The sequence below is a fragment of the Dendronephthya gigantea genome, unplaced genomic scaffold (assembly GCF_004324835.1).
Source record: "Dendronephthya gigantea isolate DGI-Jeju-01 unplaced genomic scaffold, DenGig_1.0 000002F, whole genome shotgun sequence".
Lineage (NCBI taxonomy): Eukaryota > Metazoa > Cnidaria > Anthozoa > Malacalcyonacea > Nephtheidae > Dendronephthya > Dendronephthya gigantea.
In genome coordinates this window covers 2,523,340-2,541,006 of record NW_021163012.1, presented here as the reverse complement: position 1 = coordinate 2,541,006, position 17,667 = coordinate 2,523,340, and the positions used below count along the sequence as shown (strand labels likewise).

At 37.5% G+C, this 17,667-nt stretch overlaps 3 protein-coding genes across 4 annotated transcripts; 2 read left to right on the top strand and 1 right to left on the bottom strand.

The window, feature by feature from the left end:
* Positions 1-1,268: 1,268 nt before the first annotated feature.
* LOC114532484 (kinetochore protein NDC80 homolog) lies at positions 1,269-12,867 on the bottom strand. Its single transcript, XM_028553999.1, has 20 exons — positions 12,674-12,867; positions 12,405-12,475; positions 12,179-12,213; positions 11,984-12,070; positions 11,550-11,729; positions 8,042-8,134; positions 7,594-7,696; positions 7,434-7,460; positions 7,183-7,250; positions 6,855-6,904; positions 5,920-6,014; positions 5,785-5,828; positions 5,500-5,661; positions 5,055-5,198; positions 4,626-4,715; positions 4,305-4,397; positions 3,886-4,016; positions 3,337-3,439; positions 2,850-3,003; positions 1,269-2,239 (listed from the first exon to the last, which is right to left on the bottom strand). Exons 1-20 carry the CDS (start codon positions 12,841-12,843, stop codon positions 2,178-2,180), a joined length of 1,962 nt encoding a protein of 653 aa, XP_028409800.1. The 5' UTR covers positions 12,844-12,867; the 3' UTR covers positions 1,269-2,177.
* On the top strand, positions 9,247-10,636 carry LOC114532530. Its single transcript, XM_028554059.1, has one exon. The coding sequence runs from the start codon at positions 9,663-9,665 to the stop codon at positions 10,455-10,457; it is 795 nt and encodes a 264-aa protein (XP_028409860.1). The 5' UTR covers positions 9,247-9,662; the 3' UTR covers positions 10,458-10,636.
* LOC114532519 (28S ribosomal protein S9, mitochondrial-like) lies at positions 12,820-16,714 on the top strand. 2 transcript variants are annotated; one of them, XM_028554046.1, is made up of 16 exons: positions 12,820-12,891; positions 12,960-13,152; positions 13,275-13,329; positions 13,413-13,516; positions 13,620-13,682; positions 13,788-13,818; positions 13,905-13,981; positions 14,077-14,180; positions 14,253-14,352; positions 14,438-14,566; positions 14,799-14,829; positions 15,237-15,342; positions 15,590-15,675; positions 15,826-15,906; positions 16,156-16,234; positions 16,495-16,714. In XM_028554046.1, exons 2-16 carry the CDS (start codon positions 13,024-13,026, stop codon positions 16,505-16,507), a joined length of 1,188 nt encoding a protein of 395 aa, XP_028409847.1. In that variant the 5' UTR covers positions 12,820-12,891; positions 12,960-13,023; the 3' UTR covers positions 16,508-16,714. The 2 variants fall into 2 exon arrangements, with proteins under 2 accessions (XP_028409847.1, XP_028409839.1); XM_028554038.1 differs by lacking the exon at positions 12,820-12,891 and having other exon boundaries at positions 12,946-13,152.
* Positions 16,715-17,667: the final 953 nt, after the last annotated feature.

Sequence of the window (17,667 nt, the reverse complement as noted above, 5' to 3'; positions counted from 1 at the left end):
TTTATTTGCAAAATGCTGGAAGATGTCGAAAACTAGCCGTGAAAACCTCGCAGAATATTTGTACGAAAAATAACCACTTTTAGCTCAAAAGGGCCTGTTTAAACTTTTCACGTTCGCGCGTATATAAAGAAATATATGCATGCAAACTTCACTAACTTTGCAGGCTTGCATTTTCTACATTTTACAGCATTTTGCAACGAAACTTTGCAGTCTTATTCATTTGAAGACTCTCCTTTCTATACGTGGTGTTAGATTACGTCATTTTGCCTAAATTGAAAGTTACTCCATAGTAGTATATAGCTGCATGGATTCTAGTAAATGCACGCACGTATCTAACAAGATTTTAACGTTTATTGGAAATGAATATTTACTTTCATATCGTTTTTGTTTGGTGAAGCAAAATGGCATATGCCATAATAATGCTCTTATAATGCAAATAATTTACCAAGAAACTCGGCGTTTAATCACGAGCCGAAAAATCAATACGTGCGCAACGCTAGCATGCATTAAAATCCGCTTGGACGAATGGGATTATTGGGATATACAATATACGATGTTTAGAAGGACCTCGACATGAAATTTATACACCAAATATAAATTTGCCTGAGAATTTGTTTGTTCATTGGTGATAATTAAGGATTCGTGGGTTGAATGACTTTTAACTAGTTTTCAAGAGGAGAGTGGGTGATGATGATGAAGTTTGCCTTTTGTAGTTTTTTCGGCCGACCGTAAATAATCAGACATGCAGATTTATCAATCTGGGATGCATGATCAAAGGGAAAATGCAATCAACAGAAAATGTAGTATAGGTGTACCTGTAGAACTATATACTGAAATATAGGGCAAGAGAAACCGCTACAACGGACGCGCGTCATTTAAAAGACGCCATTTTGTTTTTGCATTAGAAATATCAGACTGTATAGGTATATGCATTATTTGCAGCAGAATCTACAATCCCACTTTTCCCTTATAGATTATAAGAAAAAATGTATTTTTAGGTTTCAATGAACCTCTGAGAGTACTTTTTGCCACTATTGAAAAGTGTATTCAACGGATATGTGCTGTTGCAGTAATAAACAGCTATTGAATGTCTATTGTAGTTATAAACAGCTGGAATATGACATAACCGGAACCGGTTTTATCAAGCCCGTTTAGCTAAAACGGTGCCGGATAAGTTAACACTCTTACATCCCTCTTGAACGAGTCAACTTGAATATTATGCAATGAATATGTAGTTGTAAACAGTAGCTTTGTACTAAGGTAAAAAACATTTAGTTTGCTTCTTGAATAAAACGATAGACATAAGCTAAACGGGCTTGATGCAACCGGCCGCATACAGGGGCTAGAGATATTCCCCAGTTCATTATAAAGATCTTAAAAGATACACTTTGCCATGCATTGATTAACAAAAATAATGATGTGGTTAATAATGCATATATACAGCTGAGATATATCTGAAAAATAACCATCCTTCAGAAAGATACATAGTCTTTTCTTCAGTAAATATAAGACTTAATTAAGCTTTAAGACTGATTATAGCGAACTTAACTAGATTCAAGACAATTGAAGTAGCTTAATTAAGCTTTAAGACTGATTATAGCGAACTTAACTAGATTCAAGACAATTGAAGTAGCTATATTTATGCAGATATGCCATCGCAAAACTATAGATAGCGATGGATAAACGAAACTAGTTTTTAGTCAACAATTTAAACATCATAAAAATATATCTGAACAAGTGCGCCATTTATCGACCAGCACGATACGCAATCATACAAAACTGCATGGCTTTAGGTTTCCTAATAATCCTTACACTTTCCTGATGTAAGTTTAAGGTCAATTAGACCTATAGCGCAGCTGAAATATATATTAAAAAGCAGATATCAGTGCCATTGTTTTCTCTCGCACAAAACAATTCATCAGCTAGTTCACTGTATAAACATATCAAAGTATACGCTTTACCAGATATTTAAAAAACATCCCCACCTAGGTACAGATAAAATATATCCCGAGAAGCCATGCGCCCATGCCAGTGTTTAGCATACACTATACCACTGACCGAACAATATGAACTGGACTATACTGTTTTCACGTATCCAATATATAAAGTTGTGTATGTCATTATAGGGGACAAACACTATACTTTTGTTTCAGCTAGTTATACACCTACTGTACTCTTTAGTCATTCATTTCTTGTTTCGGCTTTTCCTCGCTCTGGGCGACAGCTTCATCGAGTGAACCTTTAGAGAATATAGAAAGAGTGAAGTTCTGAGAATTTGACACATAATAAAACATTCGGGGAGAAATTTTGCAAGAAATATTCTTATTTTGAAGATTATACAAACGGGGTTGAATAATGGGACCCTATGCGATTCATAGATCTTTATAAAACATGCAAATTGACGGGTAAGGATTAGCAATGACAACGAGTACGAGATTCGTCATTTTCGCGCCAAACTGGGTGCTGCATGCTTGCTGACGCCATCTGACGAATCACGTAGTTGTGAAGCTTTTGTCTACGAAGATATTTGTTTATTATTCATTGGACAGATTTAGATTCAGAACGGGGACGTCGTATAGATTGACGTGAAAATTGCATAGTTTTGACGGGACTACGTAAGTTTCACGCACGATGGCGTAAGCAAGCAACACTCTCGGAGGTGCAGATGATTCAGATACGGAAGTCACGTTTGGTGGTTTGTGACATCATCTGGAATCCTCTCATTCTTGGATAACAGCTGGAGCCTTTGACAGCCGCGTGGCCGTTACCCTGGCAACCCAACCTTACGGGAAAAATTCTTAAAATAAAATAAAATAAAATGACGTTGCATGACTATATTTAGTTAGAACCTTCTTCTGTCTTTTTCAAGTTGCCTTCGTTTTCACCTCCTGGAAGCATTCGGTCAATGTCTGCCTTGCTGAGAAGCTTCGAGGTGAGTGGTGGAAGTTTCTTTATGGTTTCTGTGATTTCTTCAACGCCTTTCCGTATTTCGATGACACGTTCCTTAAAAACACGAGAAAAGGTTAGCCCGAAAAATCTCACTACGGGACAAAACCTAAACTAAACTAACTTTATTTATACTGGATAGCTCTATCAGTTCTAAACTGTTCTTCCTAGAGGTCCAGTAAGGATAATCTCTTATTGATCCAGCGTTACTACAGGAGGAAACCTAAACTAAACTAACTTTATTTATACTGGATAGCTCTATCAGTTCTAAACTGTTCTTCCTAAAGGTCCAGTAAGAATCATCTCTTATTGATCAGGAGGAAACCTATAAACTATAGGACCATAGTCTATAGGACTATATATTTTATACTGTTATTTCATAATCTGTACCTGCAAGATTGTTTTATGTTCAATAACCAGTTCACAAACAGTGCTGAGAAACAGTTCATACTGACGCCTCTGATGTTCCATCTCAACCGTTTTCGTTTTCAACCTTAATCGCAGACGAAGAAAAAACTAAACACCTAGTTGCATTAGCACAAGACTTGTATGCGATTCTATAATAAAAATGAAGTTTGAAACCAAAATAAAGTAGATTTTTAAGAGACATTAAGTTGTTTCAACTGGTAAATAGATTTCTACTACTTCACGACTACTCTGAGTCATTTCTCGCAATAGACCTTATGCATAATGATGTATCAAGCCGTGACGCCTGCAGGGAGTTCTGGTTTTAGTAGTCACGGCGAAAAATTCAAACTTCAAAATTTCCCGCCGTGACTACCAAGACCAGAATTCCCTGCAGGTGTCACGGCTTGTTACGTCATTATGCATAAGGTCTATTCAGATCACCTGACTCTTATCATCATTTCACCCTCATTCACCCGGGTTTTAAGAAAGTCAAAAGTGATAATAATGATAGTTTTCGTCTTCAAAACAAACCTTTCCTTGGCTTCTTCCAGATGTCTTCTCTTATCCGAGACACTGATTTGGCTTTCCATTCTCAGCCTGTCTATTTTATTCTGCAATTCTTCCACCTCGCAAGAGAGTTTGTTATGCTGTTCGTCGTATTGCTGAAAAAAAGACATTCTGTGTTAAAGACACTTGTAATTTTTGCAGCGATTTTAGTCTTGTGATAGATGTGAAGATGTGAAAAAGTTACTTATGGTCAGAAAATGGCAATTATACATCAGCCGAAAGTAGACCAAAAGTAACAGCAAACATTGCAAGTTGTAAAACATATATCGATTAGACTTAAGGCTCTTTTCCATTCATCGTAAAATCAACTCGCAAGCTCGCTGCTGATCTTAGTGAACCTTAAATACAAACAAATTCGTCTTGCATGGTCTTGATCTTTCTACCTGTTTTCTCCACTGTATTTCCTTCTCCAAGACAACAATCTTCTCTTCAAAGACAGCAATGGCCTCCTCTTTTTCGGAAATTTGTTCCTGCAGCTGTTAAGAAATTGAGTTTACTGAGCAGTTGATGAAAACGGCTTTGTTGTCATGAGGGATAAAATGAGTTAAGTTAAGTTAAGTTACATGAGTTAAGACATTATATCATCATATTATAATCTGTAGTTTTTGTTGGCATATCGTCATATTATAATCTATGGTTTTAGAGGGTTGTACATACATATATGGACATATCAGATTAAACGTAAGATGATTAACGAGTCATACCACGTCGTGTTTCTCCTTGAGGTTGATCAGTTCTGATTCACATCGACAGGAGCATTCAGCAATCTGTTGTTTGAAGCGCAGCAGACTCGGCTAAACAAGACAATAAGAACTAGAATATAAAAACCATCAGGGCTTTACGAATGGTTCATTGATTTAACATGCACTACAAGTAACCCCAACAGAACACTAACTAATCTAACCAATCAAATGCGTTACGTCTACACGATTAACCAATCAAATGCGTTACGTCTACACGATTAACCAATCACATGCGTTATGTCTACACGATTAACCAATTACATGCGTTATGCCTACAAGATTAGCCAATCACATGCGTTATGCCTACAAGATTAGCCAATCACATGTGGTAGTTGTACTCGAGTAACCAACCACATACTTAATAGGTCGAAGTGATAACTTCACTCGTACCTTTAGCTGGTTTTTTATGTCCAAAGTCATTCTTCCAAGATGGCACCTGAGTTCGTAATCAACACCAGCGGCATTCTCAGCCGTACTTGGGATCAACTTTAGCTTGCGAGCTCTCTCATTGTAGTCTTGACATTGGACAAGAACCTGAACAGTGAGAGATAAATAGGGATGTATGCGTACACGAAGCGTCAGAACGATTACAGTCCTAAGTCTTTAAACTCTGTGATCAATTCCCGTACATGCATGACTTTTCATAAATGTTCCTGTCTTTCTATAAATGTTCCTGTTTGTTCATAAACATCCCGGTCTGTTCATAAATGTTCCTATCTGTCCATAAATGTTCCTGTATATATGTTCATAAATGTTCCTGTCTGTTCATAAATGTTCCTATCTGTCCATAAATGTTCCTGTGTATATGTTCATAAGTGTTCCTGTCTGTTCATACCTGTTCATGTCTTCTTGCATAACTCATTTCTTTCTCCCAGATTTCCTGATCCATACTATCGCTTGTCTCTTCAAGTTTTGTCAAGGTCTTTTTAAGCTCATCGCCTTCCTGTTTCATGCGCTGAACATCGGCAGCACTCAACTCCTGGTTTGCAAGAATTCTCTGAAAATCGCAAAATACACAGATTTGTTTCCGTCTCAAAACGAGAACGACTCCAGTAAGAAATTCGAAATTTGGAAACTTTCTAAATGGTGCATGTTGTTGTAAGCAAGTGGCATCACTAACCTGTAGTTTAGTTTTTTCTGCTGAAGTCGCCTCTTCCTCGAGTTCTAGAAGTTTTCAAGAATGAAAATTGAGTAAACGAAACAGAAATTTTATCATCGATGAATGCTCATGTCATGTGAACTAATATTTTCTTACTTGCAGTATTCAACGCTTCCTCCGATTGCAATCGTCGCTCGTCCAACTTGACACGATGGCGGCGCAGATCGGCGATATATACTTCAAACTTCGACCTAAATCAGGTTTGATGAGCCTTGTTAAGACCTCAAGTATTGAACGAGATATAAGACTTAGCTACAAGTATTGAATTTTTAGTAGAAAGCAACTGTTGTTATAAGAACAATAAATGCTTTAATTATCGACGGCAGCATGGAAGAGGGGTTCTTGTTTTCAATTGAATATTTGTTTTGAAGACAAATGTAACTTTAAGATCCTTGTTAAGACTTCAAGTGTCAAGGAAACGATCCTTGTTAAGACCTCAAGTGTATTAAACTTTTTGAATTATTGTGTAGAATACAACTGTCTTGTTGTAGAGTACTTGAAGCTTCGACCTACAACATGGCTTATTGTTGATTCTAATAAAGATTTGGAGTAATGATCGAGTGAAAATGTTTAGATCTTTCCTAGTAGTAGGCGATAATGATAATAAGAGCAATGATACTTGACGTGATATTTGGCCTATGGCATGCAGGCATATTGATCCTTATCAAGATCTCGAATAATGAGTGAAAATGTTTAGATCTTTCCTAGTAGTAGGCGATAATGATAATAAGAGCAATGATACTTGACGTGATATTTCAGCCTATGACAGGCATATTGATCCTTATCAAGATCTCGAATAATGAGTGAAAATGTTTAAATCTTTCCTAGTATAGAATGCAATTGTGGTGATAAAAGTAACGATACATGTATTGATCCTTATCAAGATCTCGAATAATGAGTGAAAATGTTTAGATCTTTCCTAGTATAGAATGCAATTGTGGTGATAAAAGTAACGATACATGTATTGATCCTTATCAGGATCTCACGTATCGAGTGGTAGAGGACAGCTGTTGATCATAAGTACTGCTTACTTATCAGTTTCAAGGGTTCCACGTTTTTCCATTAGCGCCTCGAGTCTTGACTGGATTGACATAAAAAAGACGAAGATGAATCGATTCAAATTCATCATCTCAGCATATCGTATATATACCGTACAACGGACATGTCGCAGCTCCCGGAAGCTTTCGTACAATTGGATAATGCTTTTCTATGCTTTCTAAAGAACGAAGCTATGCTATTTGTTGAAACAGAAATGTATTGTAAAGTTCAGCCAATGAAAATCGTTCTTGCGAGGAGCTGCGACACTACCCATATCGTACAACGGTTTTTGTCATTGCTGTGTTAACAGATCACACGCACCGGTTCATTTTCAAGCCTTTTCAATTCTTCCTCAAGCTGAATGTTTTCCTGAGATAACTGTTCCACTTCTACACGACAAGAGATCCATTGTTATTATGATATATAAAGGCCCGTTTACACCCTCCTAAGGAAGGTCCTTCGCCCCCCTTCTACCATCCTAAAATTGCTCGGGTTTCGCTGAGTATATGTCACGTATTCACATTACGCATGCATTTTTCCCACATGGAAAATGGTTTGAAATCCAACCTCACCTGAAGTCAATGGGTCATTTTGACTCCCTGTTAAAATAAAATTTGACTCAAATTAAAGCAGTCATCTCCAACTCTCCCCGGTGGGGGTGTGAGCTGTGGGGGACAGGGAGGGGCACGCCCTCTCCCCATTAACCCCTCTTCCCAAGGCACACACTCTTACTTAGTTCTTCTATAAGTGCGTCTGTATATTCTCCAAGATCCCTCAGGTCTCTTTTATCTTCTATGAATGCACTGTACGATCTCTCGAGAAAGTCAAAATAAACCTATATAAAAAATAGCGTCAAAAAGATTGCTGGGATAACATGTGAGGCATCTTTTATGTTAAGATTAGCTTTTAAGCGAGGGACCCCAACAGACGAATACTGTCACAGTTAGTACGTTTAAGTACGTCTGCAGTGTTTTGGACGAAACTTGGTAATAATAGACCTTTTCAGCTTGCATGCAAATTAACCTATTTCAGATGCTGTGACCATAGAATAGCCAATAAACTTAACCATTTCAGACCATATGACTTGAAATGGGTTAATTTGCATACATGCTGAAAAGGTCTATTTTCTAAAGCTATTTTTCGTGGTATTGGTATGTTGAGTAATTTAATCGTTTCTCACCTTCCTCATAGCGGCGAAATCTCCTTCATCATCTTCACCCTCGATCATCGGAAACAGACAATGTTCCACCTCGTCGTTCACCGCCATGGAAAACTATAAAATAGATTTGGCACATATAAATTGGACTGGTCAGAATAAAAATCTGTTTCCCGACACGATCCTGTCTAAATGATACTTTACGCTCATCGCAAAATCAACTCGCAAGTCAAAATCATTGCGGCATTTTGGACGAAACCTGGGACAATCGATGTCGCTGAACGTATTGGTATATTGAATGGTGGTATTAAACGAAATTTGATTGGCTCGTTTATAGTTCTGCGCGGCCAATCAGATTTCGTATATAACATTTGCATTTCGCGTTTGACGTCATTATTCAGATTTGGTATATATACTATAGTTTTTGAACGTATTTGAACGTTTATGTTTGTTTATTGTTTTGTTTATCTTTTATTCTTAACTACATTCAGATAGCGAACGAATTGAGGCAATTGTTTGTATGTGCATACTACATGTATGCATGATATGCAAGTATAGTGTTGTCTTCGAAAAATATCAAACCTTCAAATTAACGAATATCTTATTGCTTTACTCTTGGTTGGTAACTTAGATAATTAGCTCTGTAAAGAAGAGCGTAGAGACGACATAACTCACAAACAGGAAATTTACTTGCTTTACAGGGTTTCTGGTTTGAGTAAGGGCATGCAGTTCAATAGCTACACAACTCATTGATCAACTCTCGTTCCTGCATGCTCAGAGTCTGTGGTTTACCATGCTATGTACGGGTTGTTTCAATAAGGATTATTAGGTTTGACCTGGGGCAGGTTGTATGAAAGCCGGATAGCGCTATCCACCGGACAGTGGTTTTTTCAATCGCTTTTAAATCACTTGTTGTTAGGTATAGCTTTGATTAAATCTTAGTATTCCTAAGTCGAGGATCCTCTTTAAAAAAATTTAGTTCCATAGCTGAGATTTTATAGCTTTTCAAGCATTTTTAGAACGGTTGAAAAAATCATTATCCGGTGGATAGCGCTATCCGGCTTTCATACAACCGGCCCCTAGTTTTCAACTTTTTAACCCTTTCACTTAAATTTTATATAAAAAGTATATATAAACACTGTAGGTTTTAGTGTTATATAATCGATTCAAATTAGTTAATCTGTCAATAGAAACGGAAATTTGATATTAGCTTAGTTTATATAAATAACAGGAATGATAAATTCTCGTGTATACCATCTGAGATATCTTTTGTAAATACTGCATGCAAGATGAGATTTTAAAACTAAACACAAGAGAATTAATTATTAATCGTTTATACGTAAACGACAACACGTCGCACAGACAATTTTGCGAAATTGCAGTAAATTTCAACGTCGAAACTCGAAAGAAGCAATAAACTTATCGGAATTTCGGTTGCATTTTGGGCAGTATAAACGATTCGTACTCGAGATTCAACAAGGTCCATCTCAAGAAAGCGGCAAGTAATTGTCTGCATGTCAGAGTTCAAGCTTGTTTTTCCGGGATTCATATAGCGGATTATGCTGTAGCGAAGGTTAAGGTTTCTTTGTGATTCCAGGAAGCGTTTAAAACTATACCGAGAATAACATCTATATATACACGGGCAATGGTTGAAGGCAGTTTTCGAAGCGTCGATCCTCTAGCCTATTACGTGAACAGCCTTGACGACTTCGACAGAGAGGTTGTCGTAGCGTTTAAGGAGAAAAAAAGCGATGTTTTGAAAAGAATCACCTCGCAAGAAGGCAAAGGGGAGTACGATATATTTATTTGCGTGTCGAAGAGTTGGCATGGCTTCGTATTGTGTGTCCCTGCCGGAACCGATCCGCAATTTGCAGACATGATTGAAGACGTTATAAAGTCCCCATTCGACGTTCCAGATAAAATCCTATGTTTTGCCTACGAGTTGTGCTTCGAGAAGGAAAAGATGCGGACGTATAAGATCCGAAAGACCTTCACGCTTTTCGAAAACATCAAAGGAAGGATCGGTTCTCGGAGCTACTTCATTGGCCATTACAAAAACATTGGCCCGTTGAGTTTTCAGCTCGCCGCAATGAGAGCGGCGCCACATCGTTACGCCGTGCTTCTCAACGACTGTGTTGAGTTCTCCAAGGAGTTTTGTATCCAAGCGTTGGCTTACAGCTCCAATTGGCGAGAAATCGAGGAGGGGGTGAACGAGAACATCAAGAAAGCCACGGCTAGCGGCTACAGCGTCGAGTATCTCTCGCGAAAAGTGGAAAGCGCAGGTTTACTGGGGAACTTCTCGTTTGGAGGGACTGACGTGAGCAGCTTTTTGACGGAAAGAAGCAAGGCTCTCACGACTTTAGTCGTCATTGTGTTCATGCTGGTGTATCCCATTTTAGTGTTTGTTGTCTGTTTTAAACTCGCAAAATATATATCTTAGAATGACTTGGGAGTATTCTTGGAGCGTATTCAGTTACGAATTTGATATTTCAACGTAAAGCGACGTATATTTTGTAAACATATGTGAGTGAACTCATTTGAAAACCAGCAAGACGCCATAATGTCGTAAAACAAAAGTAAACTAAAACTCGGCATTGTCACTGATCATGTATGTTTCCATGGCTATTTTAACAAATTAAAGATTTTTAAAATATGATTTTTTGTCTTCCAGCCTCGTACACTACACTTACTGTCGTATACAGTACAAATAGTGGCTTTATAGTTAACTATAGAAACGCTTTATAACGGAAATGGACGTATTTATAATATGTAATCAAGGAGGCGTTTCGTGAAAGCCGGATTATAAGAGTCGGCAAGGCCAGGATGAAACCTCGCCACTGACCTATATATACTATGGTGGTACAGCTAGGACAGATGTATTAGCTAGGACAGATGTATGTACACACTTCAAATTCAAGCCAGGAACAGTTGATGGCAGGAGGACCTATAGTTGACTCATTTTTCCATCAACTGTTCCTGGCTTGAATTTGAAGTGTGTATAATTCCACTCGAAATTAAGACCTTTAAACCTCTAGAATATTCCTGCATCGAGTGAAGTGCCAAAAATCATTAACTATTGATTTACCCTCAGCTAGGACAGAGGTTTAACCTGGGTTTAACAAACGCGGGTTTACTGGTCCCAAATCAGAAATAAATGCGCAACGAAATGTACTCTCGAAAACCTTCAACTGTGCTGACGTCAGGAAATGCGGTGGAAAATTTGGCGCAGTATTCGCCGTAAAAATTACCGCCAGGCGGTGTTTCGTGAACTAAGCAGTCTTTAGACGAAACATAACTTAAGATTTATTTTTGATAACTTCCTTAGTTTAAATAATATATAACTAGGTGCATGATAATACAAAGGGTCATATCGCAGCTCTCGGAAGCTTTCGTCCAATTGGTTAAAACTTTTCTATGCTTTCTAAAGAACGGAGCTACGCTATTGGTTGAAACAGAAATGTATGGTAAAGTTCAGCCAATGAAAATCATTCTTGCGAGAAGCTGCGACACTGGCCAGGGGGGGAATACAAACCTTGACTAACTCCAGGAGCCAGTGCAGGGCACCGAGCAGGATCGGCCAGGCATGGGGCGAGGCAACATTTGATAGGGAGGTCTTGTGTATGGTAAATTGATAACCGATTTTCTTCATAACTTTTGGCAGTTCCTCTTCGGGTTTCACCATTGGTTCTGGACTGATTCGACTGTAGAGAAACTGAGAAATATTCATGCTTATTAATACAAATAAAACCTTGGGTGTATTTATATTTCCATAGTGATAATCTGAATTTACTAGCAATTTTGTAGAGCTAATTAATCGTGAAATTAATCCTAAATGATTAAACTCATTTCATCAACAAAGTTAGTCTAGGGATAACTAGTTATTAAAGACAGAATTGGCCAATCAGTGTTGTGTTTTTCTGAGTTAACTAGGATTTAACTATGCAAAATGTAGATATGAAAGCATACCGAAAAAACATTGATAAATTCTTTGTTGGTTGGTCTCATCATAGTTTTCATTGACATTGGATGCTCATAGTCATTCTCAGAGAGAAACTGTTGGTAAAAGAAAAGTAGAGAGTAAGGTACATTACCGGTAACTGAGGTAAGGGATCTCACTGAAATTATGCGAAGAAAACAAATTATATTGATTCAATAGGTTACCTGTAATATTTCCCTGATCTCTTGCTGTTGATAAGCTTGAAAAGGTAATCAGTGCTTTGATGAGTATGCTATTACCGAGGTCCTAACTAACTTTTCTACATGTGGATAGCTCTATCAGTTCTAAACTGGTCTTCCTAGAGATCCAGTAAGGATCATCTCTTGAAATATCTAACCTAAAATAATTTTATTTACACTTTTATTTACATACAGTCTGAAGGTAACTCACATTTATCACTAAGTGGTCTTGTATCTTTAATTTGTGTATAGGGATCTCCACGGCCATATTGACTTGATCGCCTAAATATAATGGGATTGGATTAGCTACAAATCTTATCAAAATTTCAGTTTCCCCCAAATATATTTTGCAATTTGGCTACAAATTTCAATTATTGGGAACGTATTTAAAACCATCTCTTGCAGTAATTCTAGCTGTAGTTATTTATTTAACACCTGAACACTGCTACATGCCATATATTGAATCAAATATAAACTAACCTGGACGAACCAAAAGATGTTTTAGGACGAGCACCTGATGTTCTAGGACCGGAGTTGGAGAAACGACCACCAAGTCCAAGCGACGATCGTGACCGCACTGCGCCCTTTTCTTTGGTGGGAATTCTTGTTTTGTTCCCTATATTCATCGTTCCCAATGTGGCCCGTCTCATTTTGATCTTTTAGCAACCAAAAGTCGTGAAAAACAGAGATATTTTCAGGTATTTCCAAATAAAATTTCAACCGTAAACAAAATATTCTCCTTCAATTTTGCAACTCCCGCCATTAGTTACCAGGTCGAGGCCGTGCGTCACTGATCTTCAACGTCTTACAACTGGACGGTTATATCTAAGATGGCGGTCAATCTAGGAGTGGGATCACGAGTATTGTGGCGATTTTTGCATAATCCTGGTGTTTCAAGACGGTTTTTCACCGCTGTTGAAGTAGAAATAAACCGCTGTGAGAAATGTTGCCGAAGTTTTGTAAGTTCTGTAGGCAAACTTCCGTTGATATGCCCATTCTAAAGTTTTCTAAATCTTTAATGGTAAGTTAGAGGGAACAACAACTCAATCTCTAATGCAGTGCGATTTCTCAACATATTTAGAGCACATATTCCAAGAGTTTTCAGCGTCGAAAACGAGTTGAAGATCAGTCAAATGGTAACTATTAAATGCAGTGTTTAGTATTTCAGAATCAGGCAACAAGTTTTTAATGGTAAATTGCTGTCATTGTAATTTTGTAGCTGAATTTATGGCAGAAGAGATCAAGAAATATGAAATGGGCAAACGGTGGTTGGCAAAAATGATGGGAGCTGACATTGAGACTTTCACTGACAGTGACGTTGAGGTACAAAGATTATATCAAAAACTATCTTTCAAGACACATCCGTCAATTATGTTTGTTTTCTGGGTACATTCACCTAAAATTTTTCAATCAAACTTTGTTTTAGGATTCACTAAGGTATCTTTTGCCTACAAAGCTGTTTGCCAAAGATGCTAGACCAATGATGAAGGTATCAGCTCATTAAGTAGAATTAACAACAAAATTCATACATTAGTAAAGTATTCTTACCTTTTTTGAAGAATCTTATTTTTTTGAACAATTTTTCATATTTCAGCATCCGTCAGAACTTTTCCCAGAAAGTAAAAGTAAGAATCTTTATAGTGACATCTAAACATATTATTTTATCAAAATTACAATTGGATTAAGAAATTAAAATGTTTCTATGTGAAAGGTACTTTGTCATCAGATGGCCGACCAATTCATCTTGCCTTCTACACAGGAGCAACTGCCTTTCATGACTTGATTTATGTAAGTCAGCGTTAATTTGATGTTATCTTAAAGTTTAGCTATTACAAATATCCACACTTCTCTTCACTTTTGACTGGCTTTCCTGCTACATACAGGATATATTTAGATACCAAAGATTATCTGCACAGAACCAGAAATCCATAGAAACTCAGTTCATGGAAACTCAAACAGATGAAAAAGATGAGAACATTGAATTTGGGTTTGTGATCTACAAATGATTGATGGCTATCAAGGTCAATGTTGTGTCAACTGTCTGGTTTCTGGTTTGTAGAGAACAAGACAAAGCAAAGGTTGTAAAACAAGGAAAGATGAGATGGCTCAACGAAAATGAATTCCAGGCTGTTTTGAAAGAGGAATTAAAACTAAAAGATGTGAGCTTGAAATTGACTGGATTTCACAGCTTTCTTACCAAAAATACATGCTTTAAATAAACTTCTTTTTTCTCTCCTGAAACAGTACGAAGTTCTCATTCATCGTCTTAAGAAGCTGGCCAGCGAAGGTGACAGCTCGGAGGAAATCAAAGCGTTTTTGCAAAGATTTCAAACACCCGTGAAACACGAGGCCTCTCAATTCACCGTCAAACAGGTCCGGTGCTCTCATGGTTTTGCGTCCTAAAAACAGAAGTACTTGAGTTGATAGGATTAGAGGAGAGTAGAAAATGCTTATCCGTTGCGAAAGCTTAAAATACCTTCACTAATGTAATAATATGATTAACGTCTTAATATTGAATGATCTAACATCTTAGGTCAGTTTCTGGTATTGAAGGAACTGCATGGATTCATTTTCGAGCTAATATCAAATTCTTATTTATTTTCAGCTTGATGAAAACGGAACGGCACATGGAAAAGGTAAGATTACATCCTGACGATTCTTTATGACTGCATTTTTTCAACTTTTCACATCGCATTCACATTGATTGTGTAACTTGCTTTCGCAGTCAATGAACACTAAATCTTAGCATAGCAGTACTAAATCGTCAGGCTCAGTATACGCCAGAGAATCTACGCTACGGTATATAATCTTAGGGGTAGTTAACATGATTCCTGTTAGCCGAAATTAAACGAAGCATGAAATGTCTTTGAGGTATTGAAATGAGTTGTTGTGGAACCAAACAAGCTCATGCGATTTATCGGGATGACCAGACAACCAACACAATGGCCTTAAACCATACTATCAGGATGTCTGGTCTGCCCCGATATATTGGGATGACCAGAACAACCCCTCAGTCTAAATGTCTAATTCACGGGAACTTTAGGTTATAGAAAGCGAGCCATGGCTGAGGTTTGGATTTCCAGTGGAACAGGAGAGATTGTTGTTAACGATACTCCTCTCATCGAATACTTTTGTAAACAAGAAGATAGGTGGGTTAAGAATTCTCTGGGATGTGAATGTGCGTGAGAGGGGGGGGAGGTGTACCCCTGGGCAAAAGTAGAATCTTGTTGGTAGTAGAATCTAAATGCTCCAGTGAGTGGGGTGGACTTATGTTTTTGCATTACCAACGGCGAGCCAAAGTAAATATGTATGCCCCTAGCAGTTTTGCTAATCTCATTATTACAACAACTTAACATGCAAGAATCCTACTTGAACACGGTTTTGTTTGTTTTAAAGAAATCAAGTGTCGCATCCTTTGATCACCCTTGACTGCATGGGAAAGTACGACATTGAATGCAATGTCATCGGTGGAGGATCCACAGGTAACCAGGCACGCCAAAGTGAAACGAAAGCAATAATCTTTATCTTAGAAGAATATGACTGTTAAAGGTCTGTAGGACCGAGCGATTCTTACTACAAAGTACAAGTGTTGCTGACTGAATGTAATGCGCGATAATTTGTGTTTTTTTTAGGTCAATCTGGAGCGATAAGACTCGCGATCAGTCGAGCTCTTACGAGCATCTCCTCCGACTTTCTACCTCGGTTGCATTCGGGTAGGCTTTTAAAATGTCTAAAAACTCCTAGCAAAAATCCAGTCAAAAAACAGCTTTATATATATTGCTTAAAACTGCAGCGATTGATAGCTATTAGCTATATATACACACGAGACGGAAAGTATTTAGGTAAAAAATTAAAATTAAACTGTTGTATTAATGCGTTTTTTATCTAAATTGTTTGAAAGTCATTTGCTGGGTTTGAATTGTCATGTATAAATTCAGCTATACGTTTTTTTTTTAATTTAGCTGGATTACTGACGAGAGACAGTCGCTTGGTTGAGCGCAAGAAACCGGGGCAGAAAAAAGCTAGAAAAAAGTTTGCATGGTTTGTTTATACACTGATACTTTTAATTTCACAGTTTCACTTACTTTAATTTAGTGTTTATAAACCCAGAGTTATTTTGTAGTTTGTACCGTTTTAGGTTAAAGTAAAAACAAGTTTCTGCATGCGGTTTTAATGAAAAATTAATAACATGTTTGCGGGTTTTGTTATTTTTAGGGACACCCTGCAGGTATATCTAGTTTAGCCCATAGGTCTATGCACGCGACTTTATGTATTCTATATTACATTAATCTTTATTTTAGGGTGAAGCGGTGATCCTGTATGGAAGTAAAGCTCGAGGAATGAGACTAAACTCGTATGCATCTGGGCGGCGAGAATGGATGGAAAAATTAATCTGGAAATATAATGTACATTAAAACTTCTACAAACATGCTGCAACTGTTTTTTAAGAATTTATATCACTGCAACCGTTTGAAAATAATATCGCTTGAAATAAAGTCAAAATATCTCGTAAAAATGCGTGTGATTCCTTTAGCTCAAACGAAATTGAAGTTTATAAGATAGCATTAGTACTGTGGCATTACAATCGAATTATCTATTTTTATATATTTTTCGGTAGGAAAGGTTTAAAAAGGTCCATGCATTGTTCTTGGTGTTGGGAAAAACAAGCTAGTATATAACATCAGTGAAGTCTATTATGTTCAGCCTCGTACCCAGGCGATTTACATTCAGTTATTTTATACAGGTCAACTGAAAAAAGGCGGGGAACTTGGGGCGCTCGCCTTCTTTCAGCTGACCCTTAGGTAATAACTGAATGCAATGTTATATATATTTTTTTTATATATACTACACAAGCACGCCCAGGGCCTCGGGCAGACCACAAGCTGACCATAGTCACCGCATCTTATTAAAACAAAAACGCAGAAGCGTTTTGATTGGATGAATGCATTCGCCAGCTGGACTGCAATTGGGTCATATTAATTGCGATGAGTAAAAGCGAACCATCTCAACTACAGATTAGATCCAATGTTTGTCAATGTGTCGTCTACCCAGTGAGACTTGGCCTACCTCAACTATGTATAAACACTATAGTGCGTTGTTAAATGCTTTAGATGTAAAGTTAGTGATATACAGTAGTTTTGCTGTGGTTTCTCCACCTGTTAACTATGTTTTCATGTAACTATATAAATAAACCGTAGAGGACATACTCTGGGTGTGTGAACATGATTGGAAGATGTATCGCTGTTTTTTTTTAACATCAATAATTAACGCCACATCCCAGAATGAGTCTGAAAATCGCACAAATCTTTGACACAAATCTCGAAAAACACGAAAAAGAGACATGGCCGTGATCTTCACTCGTGAAATATGAACTGAATTTTACTCCAAATGCTGGCATTTTCGAAATATTGTTCTATTTTACATGAACCCGCAGACCACAATATAATTTGTATGACTACAGTGTACAGACGTAC

What these genes read in the sequence shown, in the direction of transcription:
- LOC114532484 (XM_028553999.1), bottom strand. Translation starts at nt 12,843, where the DNA reads ATGAGACGGGCCACATTGGGAACGATGAATATAGGGAACAAAACAAGA. An exon ending in ACATCTTTTGGTTCGTCCAG is followed by an intron (nt 12,476 to 12,673) that starts GTTAGTTTATAT and finishes CATTATATTTAG; the next exon opens with GCGATCAAGTCAATATGGCC. An exon ending in AAATGACCCATTGACTTCAG is followed by an intron (nt 7,251 to 7,433) that starts GTGAGGTTGGAT and finishes CTTGTCGTGTAG; the next exon opens with AAGTGGAACAGTTATCTCAG.
- LOC114532530 (XM_028554059.1), top strand. Translation starts at nt 9,663, where the DNA reads ATGGTTGAAGGCAGTTTTCGAAGCGTCGATCCTCTAGCCTATTACGTG.
- LOC114532519 (XM_028554046.1), top strand. Translation starts at nt 13,024, where the DNA reads ATGGCGGTCAATCTAGGAGTGGGATCACGAGTATTGTGGCGATTTTTG. An exon ending in AGTTGAAGATCAGTCAAATG is followed by an intron (nt 13,330 to 13,412) that starts GTAACTATTAAA and finishes GTAATTTTGTAG; the next exon opens with CTGAATTTATGGCAGAAGAG. An exon ending in AGGAATTAAAACTAAAAGAT is followed by an intron (nt 14,353 to 14,437) that starts GTGAGCTTGAAA and finishes CTCCTGAAACAG; the next exon opens with TACGAAGTTCTCATTCATCG.